The 20,659-nt window shown below is 38.1% G+C and overlaps 1 protein-coding gene across 3 annotated transcripts in view; it reads left to right on the forward strand.

Moving 5' to 3' along the window:
* The window catches only part of Pde4b (phosphodiesterase 4B), a 576,426-nt gene that overhangs the window by 176,771 nt on the left and 378,996 nt on the right, over positions 1-20,659 (forward strand). Inside the window, 1 exon segment of one of the 3 annotated variants that reach the window (NM_017031.4) lies at positions 17,271-17,680. Within the exon segment in view, the coding sequence (NP_058727.3) occupies positions 17,445-17,680 (236 nt within the window). The 5' untranslated portion in view covers positions 17,271-17,444. 3 annotated transcript variants of the gene reach the window in all.

Raw genomic sequence — 20,659 nt, forward strand, 5'->3', positions numbered from 1 at the left:
TCTAGCCTGTGTCTAGGATGCTCGGTTGTTTAGCTTATGGTTCTACGGGAACCAGCTGGGTCATGCTGGAACCAGTACCTTAGATTGTTGTGGAGATAGCTTTGTAACGTGACTGGATCTGAAGTGCTTAGTACACAAAGATCATACTGCCAGGAAGAGACAGGGAGACCAACAGCGCCGAAGACAAGTTTTCAGATGGAAATGAGAAACACATTATTGGAAACCATGGGAAAGATAATCCTTATTATAAAGTGGCAAAGAACTTGGCATAATTATGCTCCACGTTTTCTTCATGGAAAATATAATTTGTGAAGGATGAACTTGGTATTTAGCTGAGATTTCTAAACAAAACGTTGGAAGTGTATCCAAGTTTTGCCATGCTGTTTATAGTGAAATGTGAAAGGAGAGAGAAAAATGAAAGAGGAAATTGTTAAAGGAAAAAATATTCACAACTTGAAAGCTTAGAAACTTAGCTCCTATCTGTATCATTTAAAAGCAGCAGCAGCAGCAGCAGCAGCAACAAAGAACAGTAAGGCATGTCCTGTAAAGAAAAACAGAAATGAGACTCCAAGGATATCTGCACCCTGGATCTGACCTACTATCAGGAAAAGCCAGGAATCAGGATGCAGTTATACACAACTGCCCTGTGGGGTACCCTCTCTCTCGTGGCTTGACCAATGCTAACTGCAAAGCAGTGGAGACTTTTGTGAGTTTCCTATTAGCAGAAACCCTTCTCACCTCTACTGAGGAGAAAGGCTGGTATAAAATGGAGACAGCCAAGCTTCTTGTATTCTCTAGGCCGAAGCGAGAAGAACAGAAACATCTGGCATCAGATATACACGATCTTTTATAAAATAGAAGAGTGAGCCAGATGGGGGCTCACCAACCAGTTCTGTTGCTGCTTTCCATGCTTCTCAGGGAGCACAAGGCTGGGAACACAAGGTCTGTGACTACTCAGAGTCCAGGCGCCTCTATTACACCCTAGTCTGTCCAGAAAGCAACACATTGAGTTAACAAAAAAAAAATGAAAGAGAATAGTCCAGTCTTAAAAGCTGATGGAATTTGCACTGTTTGTTTTGAACTTATTTGCAATCGATGAGCTTCCCTCCGCCCCCCGCCAGGATCTCGCTTTGGAAAAAGGATTATCATTTTTATAACCGTCTCGTCATTGTATCTGGAAAATAGATAACTGCTTTTATAATTCATAGACAAAGAGCTACTTTCTTCCAAGTTCCATGCATAACTTATTTGGATTATTTAAATGAGGTTTGATTTCAGACTGAGGCTAATGCTGGAATGGTTAGATGTGAAAAAGTTGGCATGAGTTGAATATAGTTTGCCAATGAGAAGGAGATCAGAGAACAGATTGTTATATCTTGAAGCACTTATTCCTCAGATTCGTGTGTTGTAGTCTGTCAAAACGTGGATCTTAAGTATCCCCTAAATTCCATATAAGTAAAAGTTGGTTCCTAGCATGATGCTGCTTGGAGGAGGTGACTTTTTGAAAAGAACTTAGTGAGAGGTTCCCAGGTCAGTCTCAAAGGAGACTGGGAGGACCCAGATTGCTTCACCTTTCTTCTATTGTCTAATCACAAGGTAAATGATATTTTCCAGTACATATTCCTGCTCTGATGTGTCCCTGCAAGTTCGAAACAATGGGTCTCATGATTAACAGCCAATGAATATCTCTAAACCTGTAATCCCAAATCACTTTTCTATGCTGTTTAAATTACCTGAGTTTTAGTGCTTATATCTACTACCTAGTGAATATTCTGTGATAATTTGTTAGAATATGTTAAAAATAAGACCATACCCTAACTTTCAAAGTGGCCGGCTTTAGAGGAAATGTCTTCACAGAGATTATAAAATCAAAATGAAGACACAATAGTTGGTCTTAATCTAATGTGACTGATGTCCTTATAACAATAGGTCATTTGGCAGTAGAAATGCATAGAAGAAGGACAATAGGAAGAGATAATTGGAGAATCTGTAAATCAAAGTGTCCTAAAACACATTATTTCCTCAAAATCTACAGAAGGAACCAACCCTTTAACACCTGTATTTGACTTTTGACTTCCAGAACTGTAAAAGAACAAACTTCTGTTGGTTAAGTTTGCTAAAGATTGCATGTAATCATGAATCTGAAGGAGGGAGGGGCGGGGTATATGTGAGGGCTTAGAGGGAGGAAAGGGATGGCAGAAATGTTGTAATTAAATTATAATCACAAGTATGCAGGGATGACAAGTAGGTTGTCCTATTTTGGGTTTTATTGCTGTGAAAAGACAACATGACCATGACAACTCTCATACCGGAAAATATTTAATTAGGGCTGGCTTACAGTTTCAGAGTTTTAGTATATTATCATCATGGTGGGAAGGATGGCAGCCTTCAAGGTGACATGGTGTTAGAGATGGAGCTGAGAGTTCTACATCTTAATCTGAAGACAACAAGGAGAGACGTATATCACATGGAGCATAGTTTGATCATATATAACCTTAACACTTGCCTCTATAGTGACACAAGGCCTTCAACAAGGCCACATCTACTCCAACAAGGCCACACCTTCAAATAGTGCCTCTCCTTATAGGCCAAGCATTCAAACACATACGTTCATGGGGGCCATTCCTATTCAGACCACCAGATAGGTCATGTTCCTTTGGGAGCTCATGAATGGAGCTTTATGACACCTCACTCAGCAGCAGAGACAGAATACTTTTACCTGTGAAAGTGGTGCATGCTATCTTTTGTATTCTTTATGGTTGCCCTAGTAAGCAACTATGTACTACATGCCCATTGCTGGTAGATAGCCTGTGTGTGTGTGTGTGTGTGTGTGTGTGTGTGTGTGTGTGTGTGTGTGTGTGATTTAAAACGTATTTTTATTATTTTTGTTTTTTGTATGTATGCAAACATTTGTGTTTGCATGTATGTGTGTTTCAGTGTACATGCGGAGGTCCAAGAACAATTTTTAGGAGTTGATTCTTTCCTTTTACTGTGTTGAGGCAAAATTTCTATTGTTTTTTTGTTTTTGTTTTTCTTTCCTTCTTTCTTTCTTTCTTTCTTCCTTCCTTCCTGTCTTTCTTTCTTTCTTTCTTCTTTTTTTTTTTAAATTTTCTCCATTGGAATGATACTGGCTGTGTCAGCCACACTGCAGGGCAGGCTCTACACCCAAGAGCAGTTGATCAACACAAAGCAAACTAAATGGATTTGTTGCTGTTTAGCATTCCTTTTTGTCTTATTTTGCTTGCTTGGTTGTTTTAAGTTTTGAGGGTTTTTGTTTTTGTAAGAACCATGAATGAAATTACATTGGTAGTGAAGTAGGGAGAATGTGAGAGTTGAAAGAAAAGAATAGGATCAAAATATTTTAAATGAAAAATTTTAAACAGAGGAAAAACACTCGAAGTTCTGGAACAGAATATGTAAAAGATAAATGGCAGCTCTACATAGAGATCTAGGGGTCAAATTGCAGAGAAAAAAATCATATTTCGAAAGAAAGACTCAAGCTAATTTGAAAACAAGGAGATTTCTTCAGCACTTAACACTAGAGGTCCCACAGGTAATAGGTAAGCACAAGAGATAGGGATAGGGGGTAGCTGTTAGAGATATGTGAACGCTGAAGTATTTAGACAAGTGTACATCTGCTAGAGTCACTAAATCAAGTGCATACTGGCAGGAAGTGCTGATGAACATGTGGAGCAACTGGAAGGCTCATGCATAGCCCACGGGAGCAAAAAGTGATAGATTCATTCTGCCAAACAGATTGACATTTTGTTATATCAATATACACTTCCATATGACCAAAGATTCCCACTCTGAATACGCTGTGCGTTCACCACACAGCATCAAATGCAATATTCATATTGAATCTGGGCCTGCATGTGTTTTTTAGAAACAGAGCGACCAAACACAGACCAAATATCTATCACAGACAAAGTAAATGGAGTATGGTGCATTGAGGCAATGGTATTCTATTAGGAAGTAAAAGTGAATGGACTATTCATAAATGATGGCTCCATTTTGAAGACTCCATGCCAAGCATGGGAAACTGGTCTCAAGGGTTGAATATGATTGCATTTCTATAACATTGCTGAAAAGATAAAACCTTAATGATAGATACCAGATACAAGATGTCAGGGATTAGAGATGTGTGGGAAATGTGAACATGAAGCTGCAGAACAAAGCAGTTGGTGAGTGATAGACTATCTTAAGTCCTGATTGGAGCAACCACATGAGTGTGGAATCTCCTGAAATCCTTGCGATGAGGTTCAGCATGCTCATGTATAAAATGTCCAAAGGATTTTATTTTTATATCTGTTAATATACTTTTTTCTTTTATTGGATTTTTAAAATTTACATTTTAAAAGTTATTCCCTTTCTCAGTTTCCCCTCCAGAAATGCGATATCCCATTACCCCCTCCCTCTGCTTCTATGAGGGTATTCCCCCACCCACCCCCCACCTACTCACCCACCCACCCACCCACTCACCCACTCACCCACCCACCCACTCAACCATTCCTTCCCACCTCCCTACCCTGACATTTCCCTACACAGGGGCATCGAACCTTGACAAGACCAAGGGGCTCTCCTCCCACTAATGCCCAACAAGACCGTCCTCTGCTACATATGTGACTGCAGCCATAGGTCCATCCCTGTATACCCTTGGGATGGTGGTTTAATACCCGAGAGCTCTGGGAGGTGTGGGTGGTTGATATTGTTGTTCTTCTTATGGGGTTGCAAACCCCTTCAGTTACTTCAGTCCTCTCTCTAACTCATCCATTGGGGACCCTGTTCTCAGGTGAATGGTTGGCTGTGAGCGTCTGCATCTTAGTTTGTCAGGCGCTGGCTATATCAGGCTCCTGTCAGCATGTACTTCTTGGCATCCACAATATTGTCTGGGTTTGGTGTCTATGTAAGGGACAGGTCCACCATGTGGGACAGTCTATGCTCCACACTTTGTCTCCATATTTCCTCCTGTGACTATTTTTGTTCACCCTTCTAAGAAGGTCTGAAGCATCCACACAGTGGTCCTCCTTCTTCTTGAGCTCCATATGGTTTGTGAATTGTATTGTGGGTGTTCTGAACCTTTTGGCTAATATCCACTTATTAGTGAGTGCATACCATGTGTGTACCTCACTCAGGATGATATTTTCTAGTTCATTTCATTTGCCTAAGAATTTCATGGAGTCAGTGTTTTTAATATCTGAGTAGTATTCCATTGTGTAGATGTAGAACATTATCTATATCCATTCCTCTGTTGAAGGACATCAGGGTTCTTTCTAACTTCTGGTTATTATAAGTAAGACAGCTATGGACATACTGAAGCATGTGTCCTTGTTATGTGTTGGAACATTTTTCAGTTTTATAACAAGGAGTGATATAACTGGGTCCTCAAGTAGTACTATTTCCAATTTTCTGAGGAACCGCCAGACTGATTTCTAGAGTTGTTGTACCATTTTGCAATCTGAACAACAGTGGAGGAGTGTTCCTCTTTCTGCACATCCTTGCCAGCATCTGCTGATATCTGAGTTTTGATCTTAGCCATTCTGACTGGTATGAGGTGGAATCTCAGGGATTTTTGTATTTCCCTGATGACTAAGAATGTTGAACATTCTGACCTCATAGGTAGCAATGAATATCCTAGTAAGATCACCAGTGGAAGGGGAAGCCCTTTGTCCTGCTATGACTGAACCCCCAGTGAAAGAGATTGTTGGGGAGAGGGTGGCAATGGGGGGAGGATGGGGAGGGGAACACCCATAAAGAAGGGGAGCGGGAGGGATTAGGGTGATGTTTGCCTGGAGACCAGGAAAGGGAATAACACTCGAAATATAAATAAGAAATACTCAAGTTAATAAAAAAACTGTCTCTGAAGAGTGTACAGTAAATAGATTAAGCCATTTGATTAAAGAGGCTAAGACGTCTCATGATACTATTCTACAAGAAAAAAATACATTTTCTGCCTTGCCACTAATTTAAAGCATAAAATATATTGCTTTTCTACTGAGACAACAGAGGTGTAAAAACATTATATATATAAAAAAGTGTTATATTAAAAGAGGTAAGCCAGACACAGAAATAAAAACAGTCTCTGTTAAAAAAAAAAAAAAGAATGTTGAACATTTCTTTAAATGCTTCTCAGCCATTCTGTATTCCTCAGCTGAGAATTCTCTGTTTAACTCTGTACCCCATTTTTAAAAGAGTTATTTGATTCTCTGGAGTCTAACTTCTTGAGTTCTTTGTATATATTGGATATTAGCCCTCTATCAGATGTAATATTGGTAATGATCTTTTCCCAATCTCTTGCTTGCCATTTTGTCCTAATGCCTTCCAGAAGCTTCACAAATTTATAAAGTCCCATTTGTCATTTCTTCATGTTTGAGCATAAGCTGTTGGTGTTCTGATCAGGAAATTTGCCTTTGTGCATACATGTTCAAGGCTCTTACCCACTTTCCCTTCTACTAGTTTCAGTGTACCTGGTTTTATGTGGAGGTACTTGATCCACTTGGACTTGAGTTTTGATCAAGTGACCATAGGTGTGTGGGTTCATTTCTGGGTCTTCAGTTCTATTCCATTGATCTACCTGCCTGACTCTGTACCAATACCATACAATTTTTGTTACTATTGCCCTATAATACAGCTGGAGGTTAGTGATGATAATTCCCCCTGAAGTTCTTTCATTGTTGAGAGTAATAGATACTCTGGTTTCTTTGTTATTTCAAATGAATTTGCAAATTTCTCTTTCTAACTCTGTGAAGAATTGAATTGGAATTTTGGTGGGTATTGCATTGAAGCTGTAGACTGCTTTTAACAAGATGGCCATTTTTACTATGTTCTTGCTAATCCATGAACATGGAAGATCTTTCCATCTTCTAAGTCTTCTTCAATTTCTTTCTTAAGAGACTTGAAGTTTTTGTCATACAGACCTTTCACTTGCATGGTCAGAGTCATACCAAGGTGTTTTATATTATTTGTGTCTATTATGAAGGGTGTCATTTCCCTAATTTCTTTTCTAGCCCATTTATCCTTTGAGTAGAGGAAGGCTACTGATTTGTTTGAGTAAATTTTATATCCAGCCACTTTATTGAAGTTGTTTATCAGCTGTAGGAATTCTCTGGTGGAACTTTTGGTGTCACTTAAGTATATTATCATATCATCTGCAAATAGTGGTATTTTGACTTCTTCTTTTCCAATTTCCATCCATTTGACTTTCTTTTGTTGTCTAATTGCTCTGGCTAAGACATAAGTATTATATTGAGAGAGAGTGGGCAGCCTTGTCTAGTCCTTGATTTTAGTGGGATTGCTTCATGTTTCTCTCCATTTAATTTTATGTTGGCTACTGGTTTGCTGTATATTGCTTTTTCTATGTTTATGTATGGGCCTTGATCTTTCCAAGACTTTTAACATGAAGGGATGTTGAATTTTATCAAATGCTTTCTCAGCATCTAGTGAGATGATCATGTAGGTTTTTTTTTTAAAGTTTGTTTATATAGTGGATTAAGTTGATGGATTTCTGTATATTGAACCATCCCTGCATCCCTGGAATGAAGCCTATTTGATCATGATGGATGATCATTTTAATGTTCTTGGATTAGGTTTGCAAGAATCTTATTGAGTATTTTGGTATTAATATTCATAAGAGAAATTGGGCTAAAGTTCTCTTTGTTAGATATTTGTATGGCTTAGGTTTAAGCATTATTGTAGTTTCATAGAACGAATTGGGTAGTGTTTCTTCTGTTTCTATTTTGTGGAATAGTTTGGAGAATCTTGGTATTAGGTCTTCTTTGAAGGTCTGATAGAATTGAGCACTACACCTATCTGGTCGTGGGCCTTTTTTGGTTTGGAGATTTTTAATGACTGCTTCTATTTCTTTAGGAGTTATGGGAATGTTTAGATTGTTTACGTGATCCTGATTTAACTTTGGTATTTGATATCTGTCTGGAAAATTGTCAATTTCATCGAGATTTTCCAGTTTTGTTGAGTATAGGCTTTTGTAGTAGGATCTGGTGATTTTTTGGATTTCCTCAATTTCTGTAGTTATGTCTCCCTTTCCATTTTTGGTTTTCTTAATTTAGATACACTCTCTGTGCCCTCTGGTTACTCTGGCTAAGGGTTTATCTATCTTGTTGATTTTCTCAAAGAACCAGCTCCTGTTTTTGTTGATTCTTTGTATAGTCCTTTTTGTTTCTACTTGGTTGATTTCAGCCCTGAGTTTAATTATTTTCTGCCATGTGCTCCTCTTGGGTATATTTGCTTCCTTTTGTTCTAGAGCTTTTAATTGTTCAGTCAAACTGCTAGTTCATGCTCTCTCTAGTTTCTTTTTGGAGACATTCAGAGCTATGAGTTTTCCTCTTAGCACTGCTTTCATTGTGTCCCACATGCTTTGGTATATGTGCCTTCATTTTCATTAGATTCTAAAAAGTCTTTAATTTCTCTCCTTATTTCTTTCTTGACCAAGCTATCCTTGAGTAGAGCACCATTCAGCTTCCATGTATATGTGGGGTTTTTTTTGTTCCTTTTTTGTTATTGAAATTCAGCATTAGTGTGTAGTTATCTGATAGGATGTATGGGATATTTCAATCTTCTTGTACCTGATGAGAACCATTTTGTGATCAGCTATAAGGTTAGTTTTGGAGACAGTACCATGAGGTGCTGAGAAGAAGGTATATTCTTTTGTTTTAGGATGAAATGTTCTATAGATATCTGTTAAATCCATTTGGTTCATAAGTTGTTAGTTTCACTGTGTCTCTGTTTAGTTACTGTTTCTATGATCTCTCCATTGATGAGAGTGGGATGTTGAAGTCTCCCACTATTATGGTGGGAGGTGCAATTTGTCCTTTGAGCTTTAGTAAAGTTTCTTTTATGAATGTGGGTTACCTTACATTTGGAGCATAGATTTAGAATTGAGAGGTCATCTTGGTGGGTTTTTTTGAAGAGTATGAAGTGTCCTGCTTTATCTTTTTGATAACTTTTGGTTGAAATCTGACTTTATTTGATATTAGAGTGGCTACTCAAGCTTGTTTCTTGGGACTATTTGCTTGGAATTTTTTTTCCAGCCTTTTTCTCTAGGAAGTGTCTGTCTTTGTCACTGAGGTGCATTTCCTATGTACAGCAAAATGCTGGGTCCTGTTTATGTATCCTGTTTGTTAGTTTATGTCTTTTTATTGGGGAACTGAGTTCTTTGATATTGAGAGTTACTAGGGACCAATGACTGTTGTTTCCTATTGTTTTTGTTATTAAAGGTTGAATTATGTTTGTGTGGCTATCTTTTTTTGGGTTTGTTGCAAGAAGATTACTTTCTTGCTTTTTCTAGGGTGTAGTTTCTCTCTTTTTGTTGGAGTTTTCCATCTATTATCCTTTGAGGGCTGGATTTATGAAAATATATGGTATAGATTTGGTTTTGTCATGGAATATCTTGGTTCCTCCATCTTCATTAATTGAGAGTTTTGGATAGATATAGTAGTCTGGGCTGGCATTTGTGTTCTCTTAGGGTCTGTATGATATTTGTCCAGGATTTTCTATCTTTCATAGTCTCTGTTGAGAAGTCTGGTGTAATCCTGAAAGGTCTGCCTTTATATGTTACTTGACCTTATTCCCTTACTGCTTTTAATATCCTTTCTTTGTTTTGGGCATTTGGTGTTTTGACTATTATATGACCAGAGGAATTTCTTTTCTGGTTCCATCTATTTGGAGGTCTGTGGGCTTCTTGTATGCTTATGGGCATCTCTTTCTTTAGTTTACAAAAGTTTTCTTCTATAATTTTGTTGAAGATATTTACTGGCCCTTTAAGTTGGGAATCTTTGCTCTCTTCTATACCTATTATCTCTAGTTTGATCTTCTTATAATGTCCTGGATTTTCTCTATGTTTTGGGTTAGAAGCGTTTGGCACCTTGCATTTTCTTTGACTGTTGTGTCAGTGTTTTCTATGGTATCTTCTGCCCCTTAGATTCTCTCTTCTATCTCTGGTATTCTGTTGGTGATGCTTGTATCTATGACTCCTGGTTTGTTTCCTATGTGCTCTATCTCCAGGATTGTCTCCCTTTGTGGTTTCTTTTTGTTTCCATTTCCATTTTTAGTACCTGGATGGTTTTGTTCACTTCCTTCACCTGTTTGATATTATTTTCCTGTAATTCTTTAAGGGATTTTTTCTTTCCTCTTTAAGGACTTCTGCCTCATTACCTGTGTTCTCCTGCACTTCTTTAAGTGACTTCTTTATTTCCCTCATAAAGTCCTCTAGCATCATCATCATTAGGTGTTATTTTACATCAATATCTTGCTTTTCCTGTGTGGTGCTGTATTGAGAACTTGCTGTGGTAGGAGAACTGGTTTCTGACGATGCCAAGTGGCCCTGGCTTCTGTTGCTTGTGTTCTTGCACTTTCCTCTTACCTCTGGTTATCTCTGGTGTTAGCTGGTCTTGCTGTCTCTGACAGTGGCTTGACCTTCCTTTGCTCTCAGCTGTGTCAGCACTCCCAGGAGACCAACCCTCTCCTGGCAGTGTCTGTGTCCCAAGAACTGTGGTAAAGTGTCAGCTTAGGGTGCAGAAAGAACCCGGAACTATTCGCTCTCACACTGCTCCTTGGTTCCTGGATCCTGAGGGCTCTGGATGGGTCCCTCTGAGCAGAAGTCTCCTACATGTGTCAGCACTCCTGGGCAAGCAACTCTCTTCCAGGATTGGGCACAGAGAGCTCTGGCACATACTCAGCTCTAAGATGGAAACAGGAAGCAATATACTTTTATAATTTGGAATTACTTCTATATTCAAAGAACCCATAGTCTTGGTAGCCAAACTTCCATTTTCTTTACTATCAAGTAGCAGGCATCGTTGTTGTAGATTTTAGAGAATTTTGAACATTAGCAAGCTTAAAATGGACAGTCTGTAGTTGTTAATCTTATCTTGACATTAAGTGAGGCTGCTTCAATGTTACTCCCTATTGTTTGCTCTTCTGTTTTTGTTTCTGGTGTTGAGCTTTATGTATTAAATGCTGGGCTTTATGTATTCTAGGCAGGGCCTCTGTGACTGAGCTAAAACCACAGGCCCTAAATCTCCATTTGTTTATCATTTTTTTGATATCCATACTTGTATCCTTTTAAAGCTCCCTAAACCTTGATCAGGAAAATACTGTTTTCTGAAGTAACTTGAAAACCTAAACAAATGCCCCTTTAAATACTATCCTTCTCCTAAGAGAAATACAGTGGTTTGGATGCTATTGTGTTTCCATCTGTGATTGTCTCTTATGTTGATCTCTGTGGTATCACTGACATGGACTCCTAAAGGTAATTATTATGCTTAACCTCTTTAACTGTAGAGACATTGAAACTGTAGTCCATCACAGATTATGGATAACAGTATAGAGCATAAACAAAAGCTAAACCTAATTTTTGAGGAAAAGGCTTTCCCAAATATGCCTTAGAGACCCTAGCACTGATGTGAGATCAATTGTACAGGATGTTTGTTGGAAGTTTGGAATAATCTTTGGGAACTGAAGTAACTTCTCTTCATGTATCTCTCAAATATCTACACTGCAGACAAGTTCTCTTCTTGCACTTTGGGTATCTGACTCGTGACTGCTAATGTAACTTGAAGGTGCAGTGACTTAGGAAACAAAGACATTTCCTCAGTACTTTTCTTCTATGGTATCTATCATTATGGAAAGCACCTAGTACAAGAGGCACCTCACTCTGTCACTCCAGAAAGCACGGAGCAGAGAGCATTTGCCAAGTCTGTACCACCAGGACCCACCCAACTGCAGAGGGTACAGAACATTGGAATTATTCATTTACACTGAAGTAAGAATGTGAATAATAATTTTGAAAAATTTTCACAACTGTTTAAGAAGGACTATAGGTACCAAAAAACGAAATGCAACTTAGGCAAGATATGTGGGTAAGATAGTAGTAACTCTCTCAATATTGCTCATAAATATTGATTCTACTTTTACTATATTAAGAATTTTCTAACCGTCAATAACAGAAAGGCAACTAAAGGGATTCCTGGGACTAACTGGTTATTGTCCAAATCATATTCTAAACCATCCATTTATTGTCCAACCACTACTGTTCAACTAAGATGAAGCAAGGCCACCTGATGCCACGTGATCACGCCTGGTGTGGATCTTTGAGAGAAGCATCACATGAGGAAGTACACAAGGCCAGATGCTCACAGTTTAAGTAAAATAGACTTAGAAAAACGTATAAGTTTTGTAAGTCAGATATAAGAACTTGAGGAAATGAAGGAGACAAAGTTTTGTGATGCGGTCTCTGGTAGGTTTTCCACAATCTACTGGATGATTCTACACTAATGGTATATGAGCAGCACAAATTGGGCTTGGTGGCTTTAAAACCAAAAAGAAAGAACAAGAAGTTGGGAAAGGTGAAGGGTGGGCTTGAAAACAGTTGGGGTGGTGAATAAATATAATAAAAATTCATTATATTATTGTAAGAAATTCTCAAAGAATTCATAAAAATTTCACATTTTAAACAATAAAAACATCATTAAAATGGTAGAACATGAATTCTCTCAAATTTAAGAGCAATTGCTTCTCCCATTTTGGCTTGACTGTTCCTCCCTCATTTTACTCTGCACTGGAAAGATTAATCATTTCCTCAGTCAATTAGTATTCATGAAGTACTTACCACGTGGTAGGCATTCTTCCCAGAGTGGGATTATAGGGATGGAAAAAACTAAAGCAATTTCCTTCATAAAAGTTAAAGTCTAGAAGATTAGCAAGCAAATAGTATATTGAATACTGACAAAGAGAAGGAAACAGAGTATTGTAGTCGTTGCTGTGTCAAGACTAAGAAGTCTTTAGTCATATGCTATGTGGATAGACACTAGGAGGCGAGGAAGTTAAGCCATGTAGATATGTTAGCAAAAGGGAATCTTGCATGCCATGTTTAATGAACAAGGAGACCAAGTTTCTGGAGCAGATTGAAGCCAGAGGGAAGAATCCAGAACTGAGGTCAGAGAAGAACTGCAGGTAACAGAGCAGAGGTATATTGGGACCCTTTAGGCTTCTGTGGATTTTGTTCTGGGTTATGAGAAGTTACTGGAGGATGCTGAGTGAACAGTTGTTTTTGATTAATGTATCTCCAAGAATCATATCATTGTCCCAGTATCCATGATGTAACCTCCCATCTTGCTCCTCAGGATGCAGGTTACACAGGTGAACACTATTTCACTAATGATGAGTAATTAAATATGAGCCTATGGATAAAACAACAAAGCCTTAGTGATCTTACGATCACTATGGCCACTTTAGACTAAAGACGTTTAGGACTTGAGAAGGTAAAATTCCTGGAATAGGACCAGACCCACTCTGGGAGCAAGCATTCCATTGGGTATTCTTTTAGCTGTATTTATACCAGTCTCTTCAGTAGCACTAAACCAATACAATCATCAATGCAATAGAGCATGCAGACCTAGGTGTACCTACTTGACCATTCCTAATATACAGTTTTTGTTCTAATGCTTTCATTTGAAAATGGACAAAATAATGTATGTTCAGTGAGCAGATACTATGGACTATCTATTGAGCATTTTAGATATGCAGAATAATAAGCCTTGCAATGGTATTTGGAATCCAGAATACTACAACTGTCTCTTGTTTGTTACTGAATACCAAACTTGGGGCCATGAGCAAGCAAAGCAAGGTCTTTTTCCTGTGAGCTATACCTCCAGTGCCTACAAGTTTCACCTCCTTTCCCCCACTTATACTTCATTTAGAAAAGTTTATGATATAGCACAATGAAACTGAATTCCAGAGACGATGGATGCCAATGGTTTTGATGTCATCAGTTTATCATGAAGGGAGGCATGAAACTGTTCACATGATGGAATGTAGCAGCACTTGAGTGGAAAGGGATGCTTCCTGTGGTGCCCTTTCAGTGGCAGTTTCTTTATATGTATCAGTTAATTGTACTTTACCAAGATGAATAGAAACTTTTTTTTTTGTATTCTGTCTGGCATTATGTTTATTTCAATCATGCTAGAATGATTCTCCAGCTCCGTTTCTTGAGCATTGAAACTCTAATTTGTATTGATACTCTTGCATAAAAGCATTCCGGCTGTTTGCTAGTTGGAAGTGGCTACAGTCCTTTGTTGACACAATTCCTTCTCATTACCAGGCCTTCCGCTGAAGAAAAGGAATTGATGTATCTTCTGTTACTCAGATGGCATATTGTTTTGGTAAGAAGGAGCTAGATAGTGAAGTAGATAAAGACTTAATTAAGAATTTTACTGTTAATATTGTTAGCTTTAACTATACTCTTTAAAAACACAAAACGATTGTGAATATGTTCTTTTATCTCAGACCTTCAGTTTTGTCTTCATAGTAAATTATAGTGCTATTATTTTTGAATTCAGTGTTGTACTAAGGCAAGGCTACAGGAAGTTCAGTTTTAGGTCTTTAAAATTGTTTAGTTTTACAAAGGTAGGCTGAAAATGATACTCAGAGAAATTTTATTCAATGGCAACTTTGGAAGTTCAAATTTTATACTGATATCAATAGAAAAGACTAATTATTTTATACAAAACCATGCTATTAAAAAGGTGGTGGTGGCTTTTTAAAGCATTTAAAATGGTGTTAATGTTTGCATTAAAACACTATTTTCATTGATAATAAGTACTTGGTCTTTCTTTACAACTTAGAAAATACTGAAATGTTACTAAAATAGCCACAATATTTATAAGAAATAATTGTCTATTACTAAGTAATTTTATTCTTTCTATTTCTCTGACAGGATGGTGATTCCAGTGATTTATTTATCTAATACTGAGATATACTATAGATGAAATTTCCAAGAACTCACAAGGGTATATATTTATAAACTGATGAATTGGGATTACTCATTTCTCCTTTTGAGGTGCCAAAGGCTAAGAATTACATGGAGACAGGAAGGTTTCCTTTTTACTTATTAGACGTTTCTTAAGCACAGGATGTCAGTCTTTGAATCATTAACACTCCCCACAAGGTTTGGTCCCCAATTTACAGTACTCCTGGGAAACTGAAGTTCAAGGGAAGAAAACTGGACCACTGGTGACATGGCCTCAAGGCCCCAGCTCCTCTTTTCTCTCCATTTATTTATAAATACTGTAAGTATGAAAAATTCAGGCTTTCAAAGAGTCTGATTAGTTTTTAAATTTTACACTCTATACCTTCATGGTGACCCTGGTTTCCTTCTGGGATAGGTAGGGTTAGCAAGTTTGTGTAGCTTTGAAGACACATACGTGGAATGCCTTCAAGAGGTAACACAAGCAGTTTTTTCTGGTCAGAACCTCAATGTACACTTAGCCATATTAAGGCTACAAAAATTTGCCATTATTTGTTTCTGAGAAGAAATTTCTAAAATTCTTATTTATCTTGTCAGCTTTGAAAACTAACTATGAGAAGTAGCTTTAATGAGTCCCATTTGCTATTTTATCTTTGCTAACAGGTCACTGTGAATCATGATGGCATCATATAATCTCAGGTCCCGGTTTTAAATCATAGTATTTTGGGTAAAGGGCTTGATGCAGAATTCAGCAAATAGGCAGCATTAAACACACTTCCCCCAAACTACCAGCAATCTATCATTTATCTCAGGCCAGTATCTCAGGATACTTCAAATACTTTCAGATCCCAACCTAGCCTACCTAGACACAAACACACTTTATAGTGAAGTAAACAGTGCTACCAGGAGTCAAGAAACCTGAGTGGGATGGACTTGGATGAGTTTCTTCAGTTCCCTGGCTTTGTTTTCTTGTTTGAGGATTCATTTGCTAAACAATGATCGTTCAGTACTGTCTAAAGTTCCGTGGTTGTGCATTTGTTCACAATGCACTTCAGTTACTTGTTTAGATTCTTGACGAGTTTTCTGAAGTAGTGCTTAGAAGTCAGTAGTTTAAACTCCAGTCACTTCCCCAAGGCTTACAGTGGGATCCCTTGCTCCCATACAGAAGCAGTGATCTGCCATTGTTAATCCCTCTAACCTTTAGCACACTTTCAGTGTATGACATATGAAGGGATTTTATACAGCTGGAAGACCTTACACATCAGTCTAGTTCTCACTGAAGTCCTACTATGCATCTTTCCTTTTCTGTCACTCTAGCTGACTAATCTTAGCGTGATTTGTCACATTTATCAACCTGGCTCCAATGATTGTGAATACATATTGTACAATGTACAATGATCCTCTTTATACGTCAGTGTGCCTTTAAATATATAGAGGCTGTGTGCCCAGGCCCCACCCCCACCTCCCAAAACCAAATAGAAGAAAAGAAAAGAAGATCCAAGCCAAGCCAAATTGAAGACATGGCCTGACTACATGACACCTCACAAGCAATGTAAAAACTCACTCTCTGGTGCACACAGGCACAGGCATATACACCTTGTGCACATCTCTGCACACACTCACAAAACATGCTCAGTACCTAACTTGGGGTCTATGTTTGGCTTCTACTTCCATTTCAGATTAGGGGTGCTCTGGCCATCAGAAGAGGCTTTGCCTTTGGTGTCGAGTGGCTTCTGTGGGCAGATTGCAAACAATGAGTGTAAAGAGAACAATGAGGGTAATGCTTATTGGAATAAAAATTAGGTTTTAAATTCCTTGGGGGAATGAACCAAAGCCAATGTTTTCCTGTTCGGTGACATTTTTTTTTTCTTTTTTAAACTGATGCCGTTTGGGATCTTCTGAAGAAGGAAAGGGGGTGTGGGGACTTCAGCAATTCAGCTCTTTGATTCAGAAATGAAATCTGAAAAGCTGTTTTATTGAGGCTTTTGGCAATCCCTGACTTAATCAGTTTTGACTGTGCCGAAGACAGTAGCCTCTCAAATTCAGTGCAAATCCGAGCAGTGGAGGGGATTTTTCAGGGGGCAGACAGCCCAGTTGTTTAAAGAATCCTGGGCCAATAGTATTTGATAGGCGGAGTTACGGCAGTGTGCACTGCTGAGCAAGATAATTCTGAATGAAGACTTTAAAAGCACATGCTGGATGGACTCTGGTTCCGCCCTTTGTGCAGACAAAAGTGACTGGGTGGCCAGGCTTTGCTTACTGTCTGAGTTAATGAAGCTTGTTTGATAAGGTTTTCTTTCAAAAAAAAATTACATATAAAGGATTTATCAAAAGCCCTCATGAATATTTCATGAGTTGATACATTCGGCTGAATGGATTCAGTGAGTCTCAGTGTGTAACTTGCAGACAAGCCCCATCCACAAGGAGGCTGGTGACAGAGGAAGCACTTTGGCGCATTTTCAGAGGCAAAGGCAGCCTGATAAAGCTCCTGTGACAGGCTGACTTGCCATTCTCCCAGTATGCTGCTCTTGCTCTGAAGTGCTCCAGGATTGGAACCATCACGGCTTCCCAAATTAGCCTAGGACGAGTGTGCGGACCCAGCAGCCTTTTAACCTGCGGCAGTGCCTTTGCTATGTTCAAGACTGTTGTTGTGGATGGTGAAAGCTAGCGCGCCACACGAGACATGACAGCAAAAAATTCTTCCAAAGAACTTCCAGCTTCTGAATCTGAGGTTTGCATAAAGACTTTCAAGGAGCAGATGCGCTTGGAACTTGAGCTTCCAAAGCTACCAGGAAACAGACCTACATCTCCCAAAATTTCTCCACGCAGTTCACCAAGGAATTCACCATGCTTTTTCAGAAAGTTGCTGGTGAATAAAAGCATCCGACAGCGGCGTCGCTTCACTGTGGCTCATACATGGTAAGAGGGGACTTAATGGCATCCCCTGTGCTCGTCAGATTCTTGGGTTCTCAGTAGTGATTTAGAAAGATTGAAAACGGAAATGTCTGAGTTTTGTTCTGAATGCATAGCACACGTCTGAGTTGAAGGGATACAATAGGTCAGCTAAGAATACACAAGCGTACAGTGTGCTTAAATATCTTTGTGCTACCTGCTGTTTCCAGATAAAATAAGCCTCTGACTGTGGAGACTCTTCGAAAGGACTGCTTACAAAAATGTATTTTGGAAAATAGGGAATTGAGAGAGTTTTTAAAAGTAAGATTTTTGTTTCATCTCTGTTCTGTGATCGATTATTTTAGCAGTTTATATTTTTTTGGTACAAGAATAGGTATTTTCATCTCAATTCTAGTCTACTTCTTACGATAACTTATCAAAGCCTAACTACACGTGTTGTCTTGTCATGGGTATGAGGCATAGACCAGGGTGAGCTTTATCCTTACCAACTTTTATCTTTACACTGCTCAGGGAATAGGGAAACTAAGTTCTCACTTACAAAGTTGCACTCATAGTCAGCTGTGATTTTAAATTGCTTAAGTTACTTAAAAATGATGTATACTTTAGGTACACCAAGTATAAGAGTTTAGTGACTCTGTAGAACTGAACTGAGCTCTCCACCTCTAGCATATATTTTACATGGACTGTAAAGGCAATAGGCTGGCCTCCTTAAAGCAGCGCAGTGAAGAAGCACAAGGAAAGAACCCTGGCATTAAGTTACTTTGACCTGAAAAATCTGGGCCACTTCAGGTTTCTTTGAAGGGACATGTTCTTTCAGATTAAGGTAACCTTCCAAATTGGTATTTGTGCCTCAGTCTTAGTTAACACAGAGCATGACAATAAAAGCAGGAAGTGGTTTTTTTAAGGTAATCCCCACAGTGATTTTGTGCCTACATGCTAGAGTACCAGCTACCATAATCAACCAAGGCTTCCGAATATTTGAAAATTAATATGCACTGCGTTGTTTCCTCCTCGCCAGAAAAATGTGCTTGCTCTGTGCACAATGTGTTGATTAATCATAGTTACCCATAGAAATATGTGTCTCGCTTTGATGAATAGCCAATGTTCAGCCAACATATACTTCACATAGTTAAAAATGATCTATCTATTCTTGCCTCTGACTGTGGCATGGTATCCTTTCTTGAAGAATTGTTTAGTCGTTTTGATGAATCGCATGCTGTTATTTCATTGCTCTCTCTGTTGCTTGTAGAGCACATGTGACTAACTTTTCAAAACCTACCAATGGTAATAGCATTTGTAGAACGAGGGTGTTCATGTAAAAATATGTACTGATTTGAAGCAGTCCTCTCTCTCATTCTTTGCCTCTCCTCCAACACATGTGACTTTATATCTAATCTGCTGAGTGGTGTAACTAAATACAAGAAGATAAACATGCATATAATTCTCATTAAAGGAACATATATAGGAGAGTATTTAGTTAATGAATAAATGCATATGTCTTACTAATTGAAAAATAATAAATCAATATATTGATTTGAAGGACCTTTAGTTTTAGGTGTATAATTTTCAAAGACTGGAGAATTTTCTTAAAATTCTGGTATTTTCATTAATGTGCAATTTTTGGCTCTTAAGTATAATAATGTGACCTTTCTTCTTCTTAGAATAGATTCTTGATGTGATAGAAGAACCGAGCTATAAATACTAATTTTTTTCTTTTCAAAAGAATGAAGTTTTAGAATGATTAAAGAGACAGTTTTACTCATGCGTTACACAAATTTTCTTGCAAGTTGCAAAAAGAACAATTTAATGATATGTGAGGTTACTTATGCTAATAAAATGATCTTTTAGATGAGTTAAAACAAAAGTTCCCACAACTGCCAAAAAAAGAAACAAGACATTGGCATAATGTAATGCAATACAGGCATAGAGAATTCATTAATCATCAGACTTCTAAAATATCTGTAGGTACGACTATGTTCCTCCTTTTCCTCCCAGCTCACATACCCCTCCATGTTTTTTTTTTTTTTTTAGTAAAGTTGATTCTCAACTTGTTTGCAGCTCTTGATTAAATACACATTGATGTTTCCTTTTGTTATTGTATCTTTTGTAAGATGCTTAACATTTTCCAAGTTTATTGTCGTGAAATAGGTCAGGAAAATCCCTTTTTAGAAAATAGATATGACTCTTATGTATTTGAATGATTTCCCCCCCAGATCTCAGGAGCCCAATGCTGTTTACATTTTCTTATTGTATGAGGAAGCTCAGCACGCCCACCTTAGTTTGCCTCCCTGTCATGATGCAGTGTAACTAGACTTAGCTAATTAATGATTGGCATTTTCTAGAACACGCACTTAAGTTGGAAATTCTAAGATACATACTCAGAAGTCCCGAAAAACATGTTATTACTTTACAGTAGACAGTAGACGTCTTTCAAGAGGACTGAATTGTTTTGATTTCTGCAACAAAATTAAAGTAATTTTCATGAGGAAGCTAAGCAATGCAGAGGGTCCAGTTCCCATCTTAACTCTTTGAACATTCGTCTTTCTTTAGCTATTCTCAGACTTCATACTTTGATGAAATGGACATGCAGCTCTGGCTTTGGAGACCTGAGTTGTGAAGTTGGGTTTATCAATAGATTTACCGCACCTTTGTATAGTTCTGATTCTGGAAACTTTAGAAATATCTGAAGAAGAGTAAATGTTCAAAGTGTTGTTGTTAATTATCATGTTTATACAAACCCAAATCTGGAATAAATTTGAATAATTATCTTACTGCTCCCTCTTACCCTTGGGCAAAACCACATTGCTCCGTCTTTGACATATGGGCTTCTGGCCTACTTTGAAAACTGAAGAGAAAAGAATTCCAATAACGCCACTCAGTATATAGCACTTATATTACAGATATTGGAAAGTATTCCTCTGACTCAACTGATTTAATTTTTACATAGTATATATCCTGTTTTCCCCTCACTAGCTATTTATAAAA

Source organism: Rattus norvegicus, chromosome 5 (assembly GCF_021556685.1).
Source record: "Rattus norvegicus strain SHRSP/BbbUtx chromosome 5, alternate assembly SHRSP_T2T, whole genome shotgun sequence".
Taxonomy (NCBI): Eukaryota; Metazoa; Chordata; class Mammalia; order Rodentia; family Muridae; genus Rattus; species Rattus norvegicus.